Genomic DNA, 15,934 nt, shown 5'->3' with positions numbered 1-15,934 from the left:
ATGAATTAAAAACTCAAACAGAAACTTAACAGTTGGTTTTTAATCAGCTTTATTTCCTGTTCTGACCTGATGTGAAGCAGAGCTGAGATTTGTGTGACGCGGCTGCAGATCATCATATTTTATCATAACTGTGTTGATGTTCTGCAGATTTCGTACAAACAGACGGAGCAGCTGAGGGAAAACTCGTACGGGACGCTGACCGACACGCCGGAGCTGCTGCACGCCTCCTACCTCAAAGACGTCTACAGTCAGGTCGGCTTGCTGACAAGCACTTCCTTCTGCTTCCTTTAGGGGGCGCCACGTTCCTGTCTGTCCCGGCCCCCAAAGATCCAAACGTCTGCATCTCACTAAAACTCTACATAACACATCATTTCACCGCCTGGAGGAACTTTATAAAATAATAATAATGATATTAAATAAAACGGCTCCATTCTGTGTGTTTCTGTAGAAGAAGTATAAAGACGAGGCGGAGCAGCTGAAGGGTCGGTACCACCTGGTGTCAGAAACCCCGGAGATGGAGCGGGTCCGAGCCAACCAGAAACACATCAGCTCTGTAAGAACCAGAACCTGACGGCTCCACGCATCACTTCCTGTCCTCTGACCGACTCTCTGTCGCCACCTAGCTGCAGTACTGCTGGGACGCCAAGCTGATGAGAGGCCTGACGGCGTCGGCCGCCGAGACGCCGGAGATCGTCCTGGCCAGAGAGAACGCCAAGAAGATCAGCGACGTACGCACACACACACACACACACACACACACACTCACACACACTCACACCCAGCGCGCACTCGCACACACACACACACTCCCGCCCCTACACACACACACACACACACACACACACACACCCAGCGCGCACTCGCACACACACACACACACTCCCGCCCCTACACACACACACACACACACGCACACACACACCCAGCGCGCACTCGCACACACACACACACACACACACTCCCGCCCCTACACACACACACACACACACTCCCGCCCCTACACACACACACACACACACTCCCGCCCCTACACACACACACACACACACACACCCAGCTCGCTTAGAGCTGCAGATTTTCTATTCTGTCCACAAAACACAAGCAAAACAAAATGACTGTAAAAAGTGACATTGGAGCCAAATTATTTAAAATGAACCAAAACTTTAAACTGATCATTTTTATAATAAAACTGTTATTTATCAGATTTGTAATATTTTTAGGTTTTTTAATGAGTTAATTTCAGCAGATATTTCTCTATTTTTAAGGATGTTTCTGGTTTTAAATTTCTTCTGATGAATCTTTATTTGTTTTCTCTCGTCTGGTTAAAGTTCTTTATTTTTAAACATTTATTATTTTTCAATCATAAATCAACTGAAACCTTAAAAATCCAAAATGTTTTCAGGATGTTTGGTCCAGATCAGGTAATCAGGAATGGGTCAGAACCTTTTAGTGAACTTGGTGTGAGTGCAGCGGCTGGCTGACCTCTGGTTCTGTTCAGGTCCAGTACAGAGAGGAGGTGGGTCATGGCACTCCTGTCAAGGACACGCCTGAGATGGAGCGAGTCCGACGGAACCAGGAGAACATCAGCTCAGTGAGTAGGAGGTTCTGCTGGTTCTGGTAGAACCGCAGAGATCCAATCAGATGAGCTGATAGGAGAAAAATGTTCTGAATCTCATCGTCGTCCAGGTGAAGTACAGGCAGAGCACCAAGGCCTGCAGCGTGGGAGTGACTCCAGAACTGGAGCGGGTCAAACAGAACCAGCAGAACATCAGCTCGGCAAGACACACACACACACACACACACACACACACACTCTGCCTCCATTACGTATCCGTCCGTTCTAACCAGAACCTTTAGGTAACAGGAAGGTAACGTCAGGCGCCATGTTGGTTCTCTGATTCCTTCCTGTTTACTGGCCAGCGGTTTGATTCCCATCACAGGAAGCTGGTTGACCTCTGACCTATAAACCTGTTTGATCCTCGGTAACCTGTGTGTCTGAACAGGTCCGGTACCAGCGCGGCCTGCAGGAGCTGAGGGGGCGGAGCTGCAGCGAGCTGGACACGCCCGAGTACCGGCGGGTCAGGCGGACCCAGGACTCGGTCTCCATGGTAGCGGCACGGTTGCCGTGGCAACCTGAGTGGCCTGGCACAGCGTGTGGGGCCGCTGCACGGACACTAACCCCCACCTGCAGGGAACGAGGTCGCCATAGTAACAGAAACACACAGAGGAGTGTTTTAATTTCTAACAGCTGGCGTTTGGGTTTTATCTGCTCACTGACCAAACGCACCTGAGCTACCTGTGTGTGTGTGTGTGTGTGTATGTGTGTGTGGGTGTGTGTGTGTGTTCCCTCCTCATCCTCTTCCGGTCACCAGCGTCTCTCCGTTTGCTCCTCCAGGCTAAGTACCATGAGGACTTTGAGCGGACCCGCGGTCGGGGCTTCACGTCGGGATTGGACGATCCCAGCATGGAGCGCTACCAGAGAGCCAATCAAATGATGGGGGAGGCGGCCTACGCCAAGGGGATCCACCCCCAGGCGGTGGAGATGGACCGGCGGCCCGGAGGCATCATCGTAGGTCAGTGAAGGCAACGCAGGAACGAGACGCTGAGTTTGAAGAACAAATTCAGACGAATCCTCTATTTTAACTCTGTTCAGGGACATTTCTGTTGGTGGACAAATGAAAAGTAGCAGCAGACGAACACACATGAAAACAGGCCCTTTAGTTTAACACAGGGGGGCCCAAAGTCGGTCCTGGAGGGCCGGCATCCTGCATGTTTTAGTCTCTCTCTGGTGGTACCAACAACCTTTTCAGCATGTCAGTGTTCTTCTTAGGCCTTCTAACGAGGCATCATTGGATCCAGGTGTGTTAAACCTCCCCAGGGGTATCAAGACCAAAAAACAACCAAAACTGTCAGCAGATGGCGCTATTACACTGCAAAAATCACTCAAAAATAAGTTTTTTTCTTTTCTTCCTTTGTTCTTTCTTTCAGGAAATAATCCAGAGACAGAAACATGGAGTTAGTTTATGATTGTTTGGGATATTTCACCAGCCCTTCTAAACTGGAAACTATAATCTGTTTCTCTTAGTTTCTAGATTGTTTTGCCTCAACAGACAAAAGTTGATTTTTTTTCAACAGCTTTTCAACACCTAAAAACCATTTCTACATGAACATTTTTCACACTTTATCTTTTTTCTTCCTACCAGTAAAATGTTCCTGTTGCCACTGAATTCATATCGTTCTTCATCCGTCTTCAGATTGAATATTTTTAATATAAAATTGTTTTTCTGTTGAGGTTTCAGGGAGACGTTTTCCTTCTTGGATCCTCTTTACAGATTTTACTCTAAAATCAGATTCTTCTGCTTTCTAAATATTTTATCTGTTTTCAGGATCTTTCAGCACAAACCGGAACATTTTTCTGTTTATTTTGGTTTTATTGCAGTTATAACTCAGACTCAAGCGGTTTATGAATAATGTTTTTCCTCCTGTGAAGACCTGAAGGTGTGGAGGACGGATCCAGGCTCCATCTTTGATTTTGACCCAGTAGAGGACAACATTCAGTCCAAAAGTCTGCGCAGGATGTCGGGTAGATGAGCGAATGTTTCAGAACAACTAAAAACATGTTTATTATTTAGCATGTTGATCTGCTGATTTAACTTTAATTCACCACCTGCTGACTGATCACAATGTTTCAGTTTAAAACACGACTGGATTTAGAAACATCACCGTTAAATCAGCACGATGTTATCTGCATGTTGTTCTGTTTGCTTCATTATAATTATCAAAATGTAAAATATGTCAATGCCAAATATAGAACAAAACAGAGAATTATAGAGCCGCAAAAACGTAGAAGATGGAAATAAAATGTCATTATGTGTAAAAACGATCAGAAAAAATTTGTTTATTTAGTACAAAAGAAGAAAATTAAAAATTGGGAAATAGAAATAAGAAAATGGTTAAAACAAGAATCCCAGAATAAATGTTTTGGTTTGAAAAAACTATAATTTACACTTATAATAATCAAACCTTAAGAATAAAATCTTAAAGTTCAGACTGGACTGTTTTGTCAAAGTTAATTTATAGTCTGAGTTTCTTAGATTCAGTTGAAATTCATCTGTGATGTAATAACTTATAAATTTGTAGTTAAGTATAACCTTGGGACAAAATGTTTTTCTTTTTCTCATTTTAAACTCAGGACTCGAGTGTTTTACAGTGCAGTGAAACATTTTATATCCAAAGAGAAAAATAATAAAAACAGCATAATTAGAACATTTTAATATATTCTGAAATAAAATATGTTTGGTGTGGAAAAAGGAACAGAAACCGTTGAATAAAATCACTAAAAATTGCAGGATTCTGATTATTGCTGGTCCAAACATAAACAGTTTAACTTGAGGTTAAATGGATCGTTTTCTATTCAATAACTGATAAATAACTGAACTATTCCTTTAAAAGCTGAATATTCCAGGTCTAAAATAATTAATAATCGTGTTTCTTCATATTAACCCAACTAACAGCTGCTGTTTTTAGAAACCATAAATCCTGAATTATTTTTCTTTCTCTCTCCGTCTTCCTCTGTGGCTGCTGGGTTCATCCCGGCGCTGCGCTGCCACCTGGTGGCGGCGCCTGGCAGAGCGCGCCGGCCACAGGCTGAGCAGCCAGCTGTCCCAGCAGTCTGCCAGCTCTGTGACCTCTGACCTCTGGGACTGCAGCGGCAGCAGCACTCCTGGTATCTGTGGCCTCACAGCAGAAAACCTGATTTCTAACCTTTGACCCGAGTCTTCCTCAGACAGACTCACCTTCGTCTTCCTCAGAGGACAGGAAGTGATGGCTGCAGGATGCTGACCTCCTCTGTGTGTGTGTGTGTGTGTGTGTGTGTGTGTGTGTGTGTGTGTGTGTGTGTGTGTGTGTGTGTGTGTCCAGCTCCCGTCCTGCCCGGTGCGTACCATCATCATCATCATCAGGGCGTCCAGCAGCAGCAGTTCCATCATGGCTACATGCATCAGACCAGCATGTCGTCGGTCCGATCCGTCACCTCGCCGCCGCACTCCGCCACATCGGTACGCCGCCGAGCGCCGCGCATCACACACTCCGCCCCGACAGGGACAGACACACACCTCCATAAAGTATTCACACCCTGATCATGATGCTGACCAAAACAAAATGGTTCCTAAAGGTTTTATATGAAAAAAGAGGTTTTGTTTCTGCACACATTCTTCAGATCTGGTTGTTATGGGAGAAAACCAGTTAGAGCTGAGCCTGGACTGGACAACGACAGCCTGAGATATTATGGGATGTTCAGATCAGAAGGTCTGCAGCCTCCAAACAGCCATAAAACGGCTCAGAGACGCAAAAAAAGATTTTAAAAACTGCTTTTAATATTTGATAAATATATAAAATAATTATTTTCATGTTTAAGAAAAACATCATTTTATTTCTGTTATAATATCTTTAAACAAATCTTCTCTAAGATGTTGATATTTATAGAAAATACTATAAAACTCCTTTATTTACTCTAAAGTTTATTTATTCATGTTTTGTATCTGTACTTAAAATCAAAGTTATTTTTGGTCGAGCTGATAACAAAAAACTTAAAATTATTCATGTTTTTTGGAATCAATCAAACTGCAAAACTATCATTAACTAATATATCGTTACTTAAATAGATGAGTTGGTTCTTTATTGTTTTTCTCCAGTTATTAAGGGCCGCTGTTGAAGGTCCAAAGAGCCACTTGTGGGTCCAGAGCCGCAGGTTGTAGACCCTGATTTAGACCAAACTATCTTTATTCAGTCCTTCCAGATTTTCATAGAAATTCACTCAAAATTAACAGAACTCTGCATTTTTTACCCTCTAATTTAAAATTGTGATTTTGTTGAAAATTTTCTGCAACACTGGAGAGAACATTGGTTTGAAGTGATACCAACTCTTGCCTGCAGGTGGCAGCGTTTCTTACTTCTACTCCTTCTGACTCTCGAGCTGTTTAGGTTTTATAAAGAATAAAAATGTTTGTGTCCACTCTGTTGTTTTTTTATTTTATCTTCTTTTCCTATTTGTAAATTTTGGAAACAGTTTAATGAAGAAAGAAAATCACAAAATTCTAAAGCAGCAGCACAAAATCAGTGATTCTGACTGAAACAAATTCTGAAAACGTCTGAAAAGGTTTTGGAGACCTGAAATGATTCCCCGTCCTCTGACCGGCTGAGGTTGTCTCTGTTCCCCTGCAGCGTGTTTACCGGGCGCTGTACGACTACGCCGCCCAGGACCACGACGAGGTGTCCTTCAGGGACGGAGACGTCATCGTCAACGCCCAGCCCATCGACGAGGGCTGGATGTACGGCACCGTGCAGAGGACCGGCAAGTCCGGCATGCTGCCCGCTAACTACGTGGAGTGTTGCAACTGAACAGGGAGGAGGAGGAGGAAGAAGAGCCGGCGTCCTTCAGGGTGAAAACTTTCAACGCTCTCAGATGCTGGTGATGTTTTTATTTCAGGGTTCCTTTATGTTCCACCAGAAATGACATCCAACATGTTCTCCGCTGAACCGTTTAGTCATCAGCCAATCAGACGCCTGGCAGTTTACTGAGGAAGAGGAGGATGTGTGTGAGAGGCTGAGGTTCTGATCAACCACAGGAAAGAAAATTAGTTGGAGGGTAAAAAGAGCTCTGATGGTCAAATGAACTGAGTCAAATTGAAAGAAGTGGTCTAGTTCAAGTTTCAGGTTGAGGCTCTGTGATATTTCTTCCTCTGTCAGTTTTTTTGTTGTTGTTTTTTTCTAACCCGTCTCCACACATCGCTCATCCTGTCCTCACTAATTCACTCAGATCTAATCTGGATGATTTTCCTTCCACTAAACTTTCTGAGTGAAAAGAAGCAGACAAAGTGAACGAAAACGTTTCCCTCGTAAAGCTGCTGTTAGCAAACGAAGCTACATCCACTCTGACACTGGATTATAATCCCAGATTATTTAATATTTAGTAATTAACACGTTTATGTTTCATTGGCTGATTTTCTATAACTTTTATTCATGTATTTAAAAATGAAGGGAGAATTTCACACTGACTTTAATATAAAGATTTTATCTCAGTGTCTCAAATTTAAATAATTGACAACTTAATGTTTATTATTTTTGTTTTATTAATATTTATAAATTCATTTTAAGATGCCTCCTCTCATACTAAAGTTATAAATATTATGTAACAGATTTGATCATTATTTCTCTTGGCTTTTCTTCAAAACGGGAAAAACAAGAGAGAATAAAGTCGGACAGATTGATGAACCTGAGAAGGAAGAACTCTGGATGATCTGAGATTAGAAACGTTAGAGGACAGAAAGAGAGTTGAAGAAAGAACGAACAGCAGAATAAAAATTAAAAACAAGAATTAAAATCAGATTCTGGATCAATGTTGGATTTTCTGCTGCTGCAACAGCAGCAAATAAAAATATCAGTCATGTTTCCTGTAATTAAACATATATTTAATAAAAGCCTACATATTTTTTACAGTGCATTGAGGACAGTTTAGTTTGGGTCCAGTCATTAACAGTCCAGTGAGCCTGTATTTAATGGACCTACTGGTTCCCAGGATGAAACCAGTTCAGCTTTTCTCTGTTTAGTTCAAACATAAAGTTTAAAGATTTCTTTTTCTACATTTTCCCTCATAAATCAGAAAATCTTCAGGTTCTACGGGATCGGTTGTTTCTCTAAATGATGAACTGAATATGCAATATTTTGGTTATTTAATGGTTTCAGGTCTTTGAGTGTTAAAGTCAGAGCCAGTAAAACGCGGCTCCTCGTTTATGGACTTTATCTGGGTGAAGCTGAGATTTTTATTTTCAGTTTCATCCACAAAGCAATAAAAAGGTAGAATTTCCCCCAGATGGTGATTTTAGAGCAGAAACAGAAAAAATGCTGTTTGGATTTATTTAAAAACCAGTGAACATCTCTGCAGACATTTTGTTAGGAGAAAAATGAAAATGAAGAAAGATGCAAAAAATTCCACATTTTCTCTTTGGCTCTTTTATTTTGAAGTGATTTAGCAGAAGGAATGGAGGACGGAGAAACGAGTGAGTTCATCCTCAGCTTGATAACCAGTTTAGTTTTTGTCATTTCTGTGTTGAATAATTTTTACAGAGATGAAAAAATCTCAGTTTCAGTCAGAAACAGACACAATAACCTCTGTGTTTTTTATTTTTAACATTTTTATGTGCAGATAACTGAATTTTTCATGTGTTTGGACTGAAGCTGCGTGAGAACATAAAACTTTTCTGTTGGTCTGAATATCTTCACTCCTGATTTTGGACATGAATATTTGAATTTGTCTCCAGTAAGTCGTATTTTTATGGATTTGTTGTCTTGCTGTGATGAATGCATCTGATTATGTTCTGAATTTATGCATCACTAAAGCTGGAGAACATTTATAACGTTTGGTTTTCTGGAAAATAGCTGGTATGATTTGCTGAATATATCTGTGTGTTGATTTTTGAAAGAGACACTTTGAGACTTTTTTTGATTTTGCTTTGAGGATTTTTGGCATTTTCTGTATTATTAGTTATATGTCATTAGTAGTCTGTAAATTAACACAGGTTATAATCAACTTATTTAGATTTTATTTGGAATGATCAATCACTCTTTTCAGTTTTTATTATAACTGTTCCATGTGAGAGAAATCAAATAAAAAATTAATAAAATGAAAAATTAACAGCCTTGTTATTCTTTAGAGATGTATACTTTCTGGGTCTGTCATGAATTTACTGATATTTGGTCTGAAATTTTCCAGCCCAACTCTACATGATTTACATTTCTTTCTAATAATGAAAGGTATAAAAGTATCTACATTTTTATCAGGGAATTTAGCGTTGAGATATTTTTCTTGATGAATTATTAGATCCCTTTAGCTAAAAATACATTTATTTATGTATTTGGCCGTTCACTGTATTTAGATTGTAATACATGCGCTTGGACGGCAGGGGGCAGCAGATGTTCGCGCCAACCCGTTCCTCGTCCTCTTGTTCCGCAGCAGAAGAAGTCACCTGGGAACGGAGGCGCTTCAGCCTTGCAGTCTGACCGACACTGAATGAAAAAGCACTGATTCCTGTTTGAAAATGCTGAAGTTTATGCCTAAACTGTTGCTGCTACTGCTGGTAGCCTTCCCGGTGACCATTCTCATCAATGGTGAGTTTTTTAAGTTTCCTGTTTTGAGGTTTAGACGGAGGTTATCCCAGCATGCTGGTGTTAGCAGTGGAGCTAACTAGCTAAAGAGAGCTAGGCCGTACGCAGGTTGATAACTGCAATAAAGCCATGATTTTTACATAAAATGCGTATTTATGAAAATATAAACAGTTTCATATGGCATACTTATCTTTGCTGGTCAGTACGTGTTGGTAATTTTACATTTATTATATTAATTTCATCAGTCATGAAAGCAGTTTCTGCTCTTGTTTAGACTGACGTGTCCTTAGTGTTAGCTGTTAGCCGGAGAGCGAACATGTTGAAGTCGCTTCCTCAGATATTAATTTAACACTAAAGCAGTTAAACTACACCTGAGGTCAGTAATGTATGTGTGTTAACAGCAGAAAGCTGGAAACGCCGTCAAAACGCGTCAGTTTGTTCCGAGCTGCTCATTTAGGAAATAATCTCACAATGAAGTGGTTTAAATTTATTCTCTGTTTTCTATTGATTTACAGTTTAATTGTGATTATTTGGTCTAAACTCAGAGCTAAAACTGTGTGATCAATACTGACGTTCACATCCGGTTTGACTCTGAGCCCAGGAGAAAATGTTCCATAATAAATCAACACAGTTGACTTCATTTCTAATTACCACTGAATGTGATAAACTTCTATTTTTTTTACCAAAAGCCTTATTTTGTTTTTGTCTAAGTGAATATAAATTAACTACATGTTTCTGTGTGTTTTGTCCATAATTGGATGTTTCTGTTAATTATTTGCTAAATAATCAAAATTCAGTTACTTATATTTTTTGTCACGTTATTTAAATTGATCTCAGTTTCTATCTATTTTAAGGAATCTTCTGTTTCTGGGTCACTGGATCACCGTCTTATTTCCTTCTGTCTTCCTTTTTGTGTCTCTTCTTTAAATCTAATGTTTGTAATTAAAATTTGTGTCACTGACTTTTGATTTGATCCCAGTTTGGACCTTTAAGCAGATTATACAGAATAATTATTTATTTTTATTTGTGAAATTGGGTCAAGTGTCTCCATAGTAGCTGGGTATCAAAAGTTGGTTGCTATAGTAACGTCCCAATATGGACAAGTCCTTATTGTCTCTGACAGAGTTGAGGACAAACTGAATGAGCTGAACTTTTGCAGTGGTTACTATTATTATCATTATATTATTATCATATGATGATAATAATAGTAATAATAATCTGACTGTATGTTGTGAGGAAAACTCTGAGACACTAAAACGGTTTTAAAAAGTTTGTCACTTCTCTCTCTGTGATCTTCAGGCCCGGCGGTGAGCGCCCAGGACCTGACGGAGGATGAGGAGGCTGAGGCTGTGGATGAAGATGTTGTGGACGATGTAACGGCTGAAGATGAGGATGATGAAGCTGAAGTAGAAGACGATGAAAACACAGAACTGGTGAGGTTTGGGCTCACCTCCACCTCTCTGCTCGGTCCTGTTAGAGACATAAAACATGTCAAATGTTTCATAAAATGAGAATTTTAATTTTTATTAGTCGGCTGGTTTGGTTGTGACCTCACTTCCTGCTTCTGTTCAGACGGAGGAGAAAGATGAGGAAGAGGAGGCGCTGGTGGGAGAGGTGAAGGCTTCGCCCAACGCCGACACCACCATCCTGTTCGTCAAAGGAGAAGGTGACTGTTGTTCTGGTCCGGTTCCCGGCCCGGTTCTGCTCTAACCCTGGTTCTCTCTGGTCCGGTTCCCCGGCCCGGTTCTGCTCTAACCTGGGTTCTCTCTGGTCCGGTTCCCCGGCCCGGTTCTGCTCTAACCTGGGTTCTCTCCCCTCCAGACTTCCCGGCCAACAACATCGTGAAGTTCCTTCTGGGTTTCACCAACAAGGGAGGAGAGAACTTCATGGTGGAGTCTCTGGACGCCTCCTTCCGTTACCCTCAGGTACTGGTAGAACCCGACCCGGTGGCCGCAGACGGGACCCTGTGATCTGACCCGGTTGTGTTGTTGCCAGGACTACCAGTTCTACATCCAGAACTTCACGGCGCTGCAGCTGGGCACTGTGGTTCCTCCGGGCCGCCAGGCCACCTTCGAGTACTCCTTCATCCCGGCCGAGCCCATGGGAGGCCGGCCGTTTGGACTCGTCATCAACCTCAACTACAAGGACAGCAGCGTAAGGACCGGCTGGGCCGACGGGACCAGACCCTGCTGCTGACCTCTGACCTTTCACCTCCTCTTCCACCTGCAGGGGAACGTCTTCCAGGACGCCGTCTTCAACCAGACAGTCACCATCACTGAGAGGGAGGACGGGCTGGACGGAGAAACGTAAACACTGCAGGGTTCTGGTTCTGGTTCTGTTCCAGCCGGTCTAACTTCTCTGTTGCTTCCAGGATCTTCATGTACGTCTTCCTGTCCGGTCTGGGTCTGCTCGTCATCGTCGGCCTTCATCAGCTGCTGGAGTCCAGAAAGGTCAGAGACGGTCAGGGGTCAGAGGTCAGGCTGCTGACCAGTAGCTGTAGAGACAAACGATCATATTGTTTTCAACTAATATAATGGGAATTCATAATAATGGAAGAACAGATTCTGAAAGATCAATCAACTTTTTGGTTGTTTTTTGTTTTTGATGTTTAAAATATCTTGATATATTGATCTCTGAGAAGGAAAACGTAAATTATTATGCCATCATTAATATATTAGATGAAAATCTAAACAACAACATTGTTTATCATAATAATTACTCAACAAAACTTTTATGCGTTTATTGAACTGATACTGGAGAAAATTGTAAAACGATGAGGAAGCTTTGAGTTCTCAGACGTCATTTTGTAGGATTTATTGTGAGGCTGATAAATGAAAATTCTTATTATGTAAATAAATTTCTGATGCTAATGATGTAACACCTGCTGACCCCTGTGTTGACCTCTTGACCTCCAACTGTCTGCAGAGGCGGCGCCCGGCTCCTAAGGTGGAAACGGGAACGTCGAGCCACAACGACGTGGATCTGAGCTGGATCCCTCAGGAGACGCTCAACCAGATCAGTACGTACCACTCTACTGCTGCTGGCCAGGTGGTCCAGTGACCTTTGAACCCTCAGAGCTTGTGGTTCACTTACCTTCCTCTGTCTCTCTCTGTTTCCTTGCTGTCGTGTTTTTCCTGCGTCTTCAGTGCAGAGCCGCAGAGGTGAGGCTGCTGCATTCTTCTGTCCTGGTGTGTGTGTGTGTGTGTGTGTGTGTGTGTGTGTGTGTGTGTGTGTGTGTGTGTGTGTGTGTGTGTGAGACAGGAAACTGATTCTGCTTCTGCAGCTCTCTGGTCCAGTTGATTCCAATCTGCTCTGGATCTCTTTCTCTCCTGGATTCCTTCAGTTTCTGCTGCTTCTCAACATTTCTCCTTTTTTCTACTTGATCCATCAGAATCAGAGAAACTTTGTTTAAACGACTGATGGAAAGATTTTCTCCAGAAAGTCGTGTCTATAAAAACCTGAGAGCTTCTTCATCCTTCAGCCATCAGGGACTAAATCCTGTTTTCTGTCAAACTGCAGTTTATAGGAATCCAGTGGATCCCTGTTAATACTTTGATCTTCAATAGAATAAAAATTCTTTAACAATCCATCCAGATAATTTATCTGCAGAACAATGTTGATTTGGGATTTAAATCTGTAAACCGGGTCTAGTTTTCATCTCATTGTTAAATCTGAACCCTCAGCCTGGCGGTGAACCCTCAGCCTGGCAGTGAACCCTCAGCCTGGCGGTTCACGCTGAACGTTTCCAGCTCATGTTTGGATGTTCATCCAGATTCTCGATTCGTTCTCCAGACAAAGCTTCTCCCAGGCGATCTCCTCGCAAGCGGAACCAGAAACGCTCGGCCGGCTCAGACGAGTGACGGGCGCCATGGCGACCCTTCATCTGTCCGCCATGACAGGAGGAAGAGGAGGACTGAGGACTGTCTGAGCGCGCTCAGTCCGTCTGTCTGTCTGCTGAGGAACTTGAACCAGTGCCAAGCACAGCGACGGCTGGCTCCACTTTCAGCTTAGAGACTGTCGAACAAACACACACACACACACACACACACACGCGACTCCACTGCTTTTCAGTTAAAGGTTGTTTTGTTTTTTCTAACCAGAGAGGATTTGTTTTGTTTTTTAAGCCTTAGTGAGAAACTGCTGACGTTGCCTGGAGACGTTTCTGCCTGCTGTTTCCTCTCTGGTCTGGCTCATGTTTCACTCTCAGCTTCAGGATGATTGTGGGAGCAGCTGGTCGACTCAGCAGGTTAAACACTGGTTGGTTAGTCGCGGCTCTGACCCGTTTCCTCTTTAGATGAACCTTCATCTCCTCTGTTTACAGCCTGCTCTCCACTCGCCTGCTTTTCTTTAGGTTCAGGGTTTAAATCTGAAACGTGGAGCGCTGTCAACCTTTGGATCAATTTGAATTTTTCAAACTTTCCATCAATCTTAGTTTTTTATGTTGAAAAAATCTCAACTTTCTCTTACATTTATTTCACCAAACATCTTGATATCTGATCAGAAATCTCTACATTTGATTGAATAAAGTGAATTTTTATACCATTAATGATTTCTCCCTGAAATCTGGATTAATCCAGAATAAAAACAGGTTCAATCTGCAGCCTGGTGGATTAGAAAAGGTCTGCGGCTGCTTGTGGTGATGCGTTCAGGGTCATCAGGTATTTCATGATTTGTTTCATGAAGCTGGGCTCCTGTAGAGCTGATCTGGATGTTTTTCTGAGTACTGGTCCAGTCAAAACCCGCTGAACGGTTTCTCTCTAAGCGGCCCGTCTGGACCCAGAACCTCCACCATTGGGTCGGGAAGTTGTTGAACTGGAAGCACTGGTTTCTGGAAAATAAAGCAGCTAATTTATTCCAGTTTGGTCTTAAATGGGCGGGGTTTGTGTTGTCTTTGACTCACCACCAGGGGGCGCTGTTTGCCGGTCAGAGGCTGTTTGTTTGGATTCTGTTCATTTGAATTTTACTGTGAAGAATCAAACAAACAGCTGAGACTCGGCTCTTCCTGGACTGATTTCATTCAGTTTCAAACTTTTTCTTTGATTTGCTTTTGAAGATACAGAAAATAAACTGATTTGCTGTAAAACTGCTTCTGTTTTCTTTCCACTTTCATCGTGTAAAAATGATCATTTTTGCTCCAATTTTCATAATTTTTTATTGAACAACCTACAAATGATGCTGTATATTTGTAGAGATTACTTCAGTGCCATTTTATTTCAATAACCAGAAATAAAATGGCACTGAAATGGAAAAGCAGTTTTAATCCAGGTGGAATCTGGGAAAAGGGGCGGAGCTTAAATAATTGGTTATTTGCTGACACGTTCATGGACCAACTGAAGCTTGGCTGATTGTAACCATCAATAAGACAAAAACACCTTTTAAAAACATTTTTACAAACTTTCCAGTTATTTTAAATTTTAAAATAGTTAATTTATAGATTCTGAAACCATAAATTAAAACTAATTCTCAAACATTTTAGCTCTGGTTTGTGTTTGAATTCATTTATTGGAGGCCCAACAGCAGCTTAGTTCACTTATTCTTTGGGTCGGCTCTCACCTTCCCGTGGACGATGCCCCTCTGTCTGGTTCTGGTCAGGCCTGTTTGCTGGTGTTACCATGGTTACTAAAGCAGATGTTGGTACTGTTGGCACTGTGAACTGGTACCAGGACCTGCTGAAAAGTGAAACCATCTCCATAAAGCTGGTGAGCAGAAGGAAGTATGAATTCCTCCAGAACGTTCTGGTAGATGTTTCAGTGGACCAGAACCAGCAGGAAACATGGCGACCCAAACCAACACAACCAACGATCATCGTCCTAAATTTGGAGGAAAACGCAACACTTTAAAAGATAACAAAAACTGATGGATCGCAGATGACGTAGTACCGACGTCACGCAAAAATATGGGGTCAGGACGTAAAAACCCAATTCCGATTTTTTGTTCAGAATTTTTTCGTTCACACTTCCAAATAAATGCAACCTGTGTGTTTTCTGCTGTGTGAACGGGCCAACGACCTGAAAGTGTCCCGCATGCGCGGTAGGGGGCGCAATAGCGTCAGCTTCTCAATGTTCCACCAACCGCCGTAAAAAGAAGAAGTGCTCAGTGTTCGGTAGTAAACATGGATGCTAACGGTGGAGCATAGCTCACACATTTAGCTAAGGATCTCGTCGTTTAAATTGTATTTTTGTATATTTTATTGGATATTTACTTAGAAAGACAAGCACTCATATGTAAGGTAAAATATATTATTAATGTATACTGTGAGTATTTCCCCACTGTCTGGCCATAAACTGTTTTTAATGGGGTTTCTGTAGATCGCTGCAAATGGTTGACCTACATTATAGAAATGCATTATGACTTAACATTAACATACAACTTCAGCATGAATTTGGGTTTACAGAAGCTAAATAAATAATTTACCAGTAGATCCAAGTACATAGATATAACATGGGTTAGCTGTTAGCGATAGCATTAAGTAATTTTAATTACTTAAAATGACTATTTTAAGTAATAGTTATTAAAATAGTAAAATACTATTTTATTATTTAAGTAAAATAGTCATTTTACTTAAAATGACTATTTTAAGTAATTCTTATTTCACTGACTTCCGTTTTAGCACGTCCGCATTTTATTAGTCACATAGACACTTCCGGTGCGCAGGCAACATGTTAGCAGTCGCTGCAGAGCTATTAATATTAATAATGCTTATAGAATTATTCATACGTCCTTAAAAGCTCCAACAACGACACAGGATTTAAGCTGGATGTGAAACTTCAGA

At 41.6% G+C, this 15,934-nt stretch overlaps 3 protein-coding genes across 11 annotated transcripts in view; 2 read left to right on the top strand and 1 right to left on the bottom strand.

The window, feature by feature from the left end:
- LOC114136409 (LIM zinc-binding domain-containing Nebulette) overlaps nucleotides 1-8,258 on the top strand; it is a 59,137-nt gene extending 50,879 nt beyond the window's left edge. For 4 of the 8 annotated variants that reach the window (XM_028004282.1, XM_028004283.1, XM_028004287.1 and 1 more), the window contains 11 exons: nucleotides 148-252; nucleotides 449-553; nucleotides 624-728; nucleotides 1,499-1,591; nucleotides 1,687-1,776; nucleotides 2,004-2,108; nucleotides 2,396-2,573; nucleotides 3,491-3,583; nucleotides 4,631-4,726; nucleotides 4,921-5,057; nucleotides 6,223-8,258. In XM_028004282.1, the coding sequence (XP_027860083.1) occupies nucleotides 148-252; nucleotides 449-553; nucleotides 624-728; nucleotides 1,499-1,591; nucleotides 1,687-1,776; nucleotides 2,004-2,108; nucleotides 2,396-2,573; nucleotides 3,491-3,583; nucleotides 4,631-4,726; nucleotides 4,921-5,057; nucleotides 6,223-6,399 (1,284 nt within the window). In that variant the 3' untranslated portion in view covers nucleotides 6,400-8,258. Of the gene's footprint in view, nucleotides 1-147; nucleotides 253-448; nucleotides 554-623; nucleotides 729-1,498; nucleotides 1,592-1,686; nucleotides 1,777-2,003; nucleotides 2,200-2,395; nucleotides 2,574-3,490; nucleotides 3,584-4,630; nucleotides 4,727-4,920; nucleotides 5,058-6,222 lie in introns of those variants that run through there. The other 4 variants (XM_028004284.1, XM_028004285.1, XM_028004290.1 and 1 more) reach the window with 4 other exon arrangements.
- LOC114136412 (NACHT, LRR and PYD domains-containing protein 14-like) overlaps nucleotides 1-15,934 on the bottom strand; it is a 337,230-nt gene that overhangs the window by 208,396 nt on the left and 112,900 nt on the right. The window lies entirely within an intron of this gene.
- On the top strand, nucleotides 8,990-14,245 carry ssr1 (signal sequence receptor, alpha). 2 transcript variants are annotated; one of them, XM_028004476.1, is made up of 10 exons: nucleotides 8,990-9,165; nucleotides 10,462-10,595; nucleotides 10,735-10,828; nucleotides 10,984-11,087; nucleotides 11,158-11,316; nucleotides 11,392-11,468; nucleotides 11,534-11,612; nucleotides 12,088-12,181; nucleotides 12,309-12,323; nucleotides 12,955-14,245. In XM_028004476.1, the coding sequence occupies exons 1-10, from the start codon at nucleotides 9,096-9,098 to the stop codon at nucleotides 13,020-13,022; spliced, it is 894 nt and encodes a 297-aa protein (XP_027860277.1). In that variant the 5' UTR covers nucleotides 8,990-9,095; the 3' UTR covers nucleotides 13,023-14,245. The 2 variants fall into 2 exon arrangements, with proteins under 2 accessions (XP_027860277.1, XP_027860278.1); XM_028004477.1 differs by lacking the exon at nucleotides 12,309-12,323.

Source organism: Xiphophorus couchianus, chromosome 21 (assembly GCF_001444195.1).
Source record: "Xiphophorus couchianus chromosome 21, X_couchianus-1.0, whole genome shotgun sequence".
In the NCBI taxonomy this organism is placed as follows: Eukaryota; Metazoa; Chordata; class Actinopteri; order Cyprinodontiformes; family Poeciliidae; genus Xiphophorus; species Xiphophorus couchianus.
Note: the sequence above shows the minus strand (reverse complement) of the source record. Positions and strands in the feature narration are given on the sequence as shown.

Excerpts from the sequence above, each read along its gene's own strand:
- ssr1 (XM_028004476.1), top strand. The coding sequence starts at position 9,096 with ATGCTGAAGTTTATGCCTAAACTGTTGCTGCTACTGCTGGTAGCCTTC. Across the intron at positions 9,166-10,461 it reads GGTGACCATTCTCATCAATG|GCCCGGCGGTGAGCGCCCAG; the intron begins GTGAGTTTTTTA and ends TGTGATCTTCAG. Across the intron at positions 11,317-11,391 it reads TCAACTACAAGGACAGCAGC|GGGAACGTCTTCCAGGACGC; the intron begins GTAAGGACCGGC and ends TTCCACCTGCAG.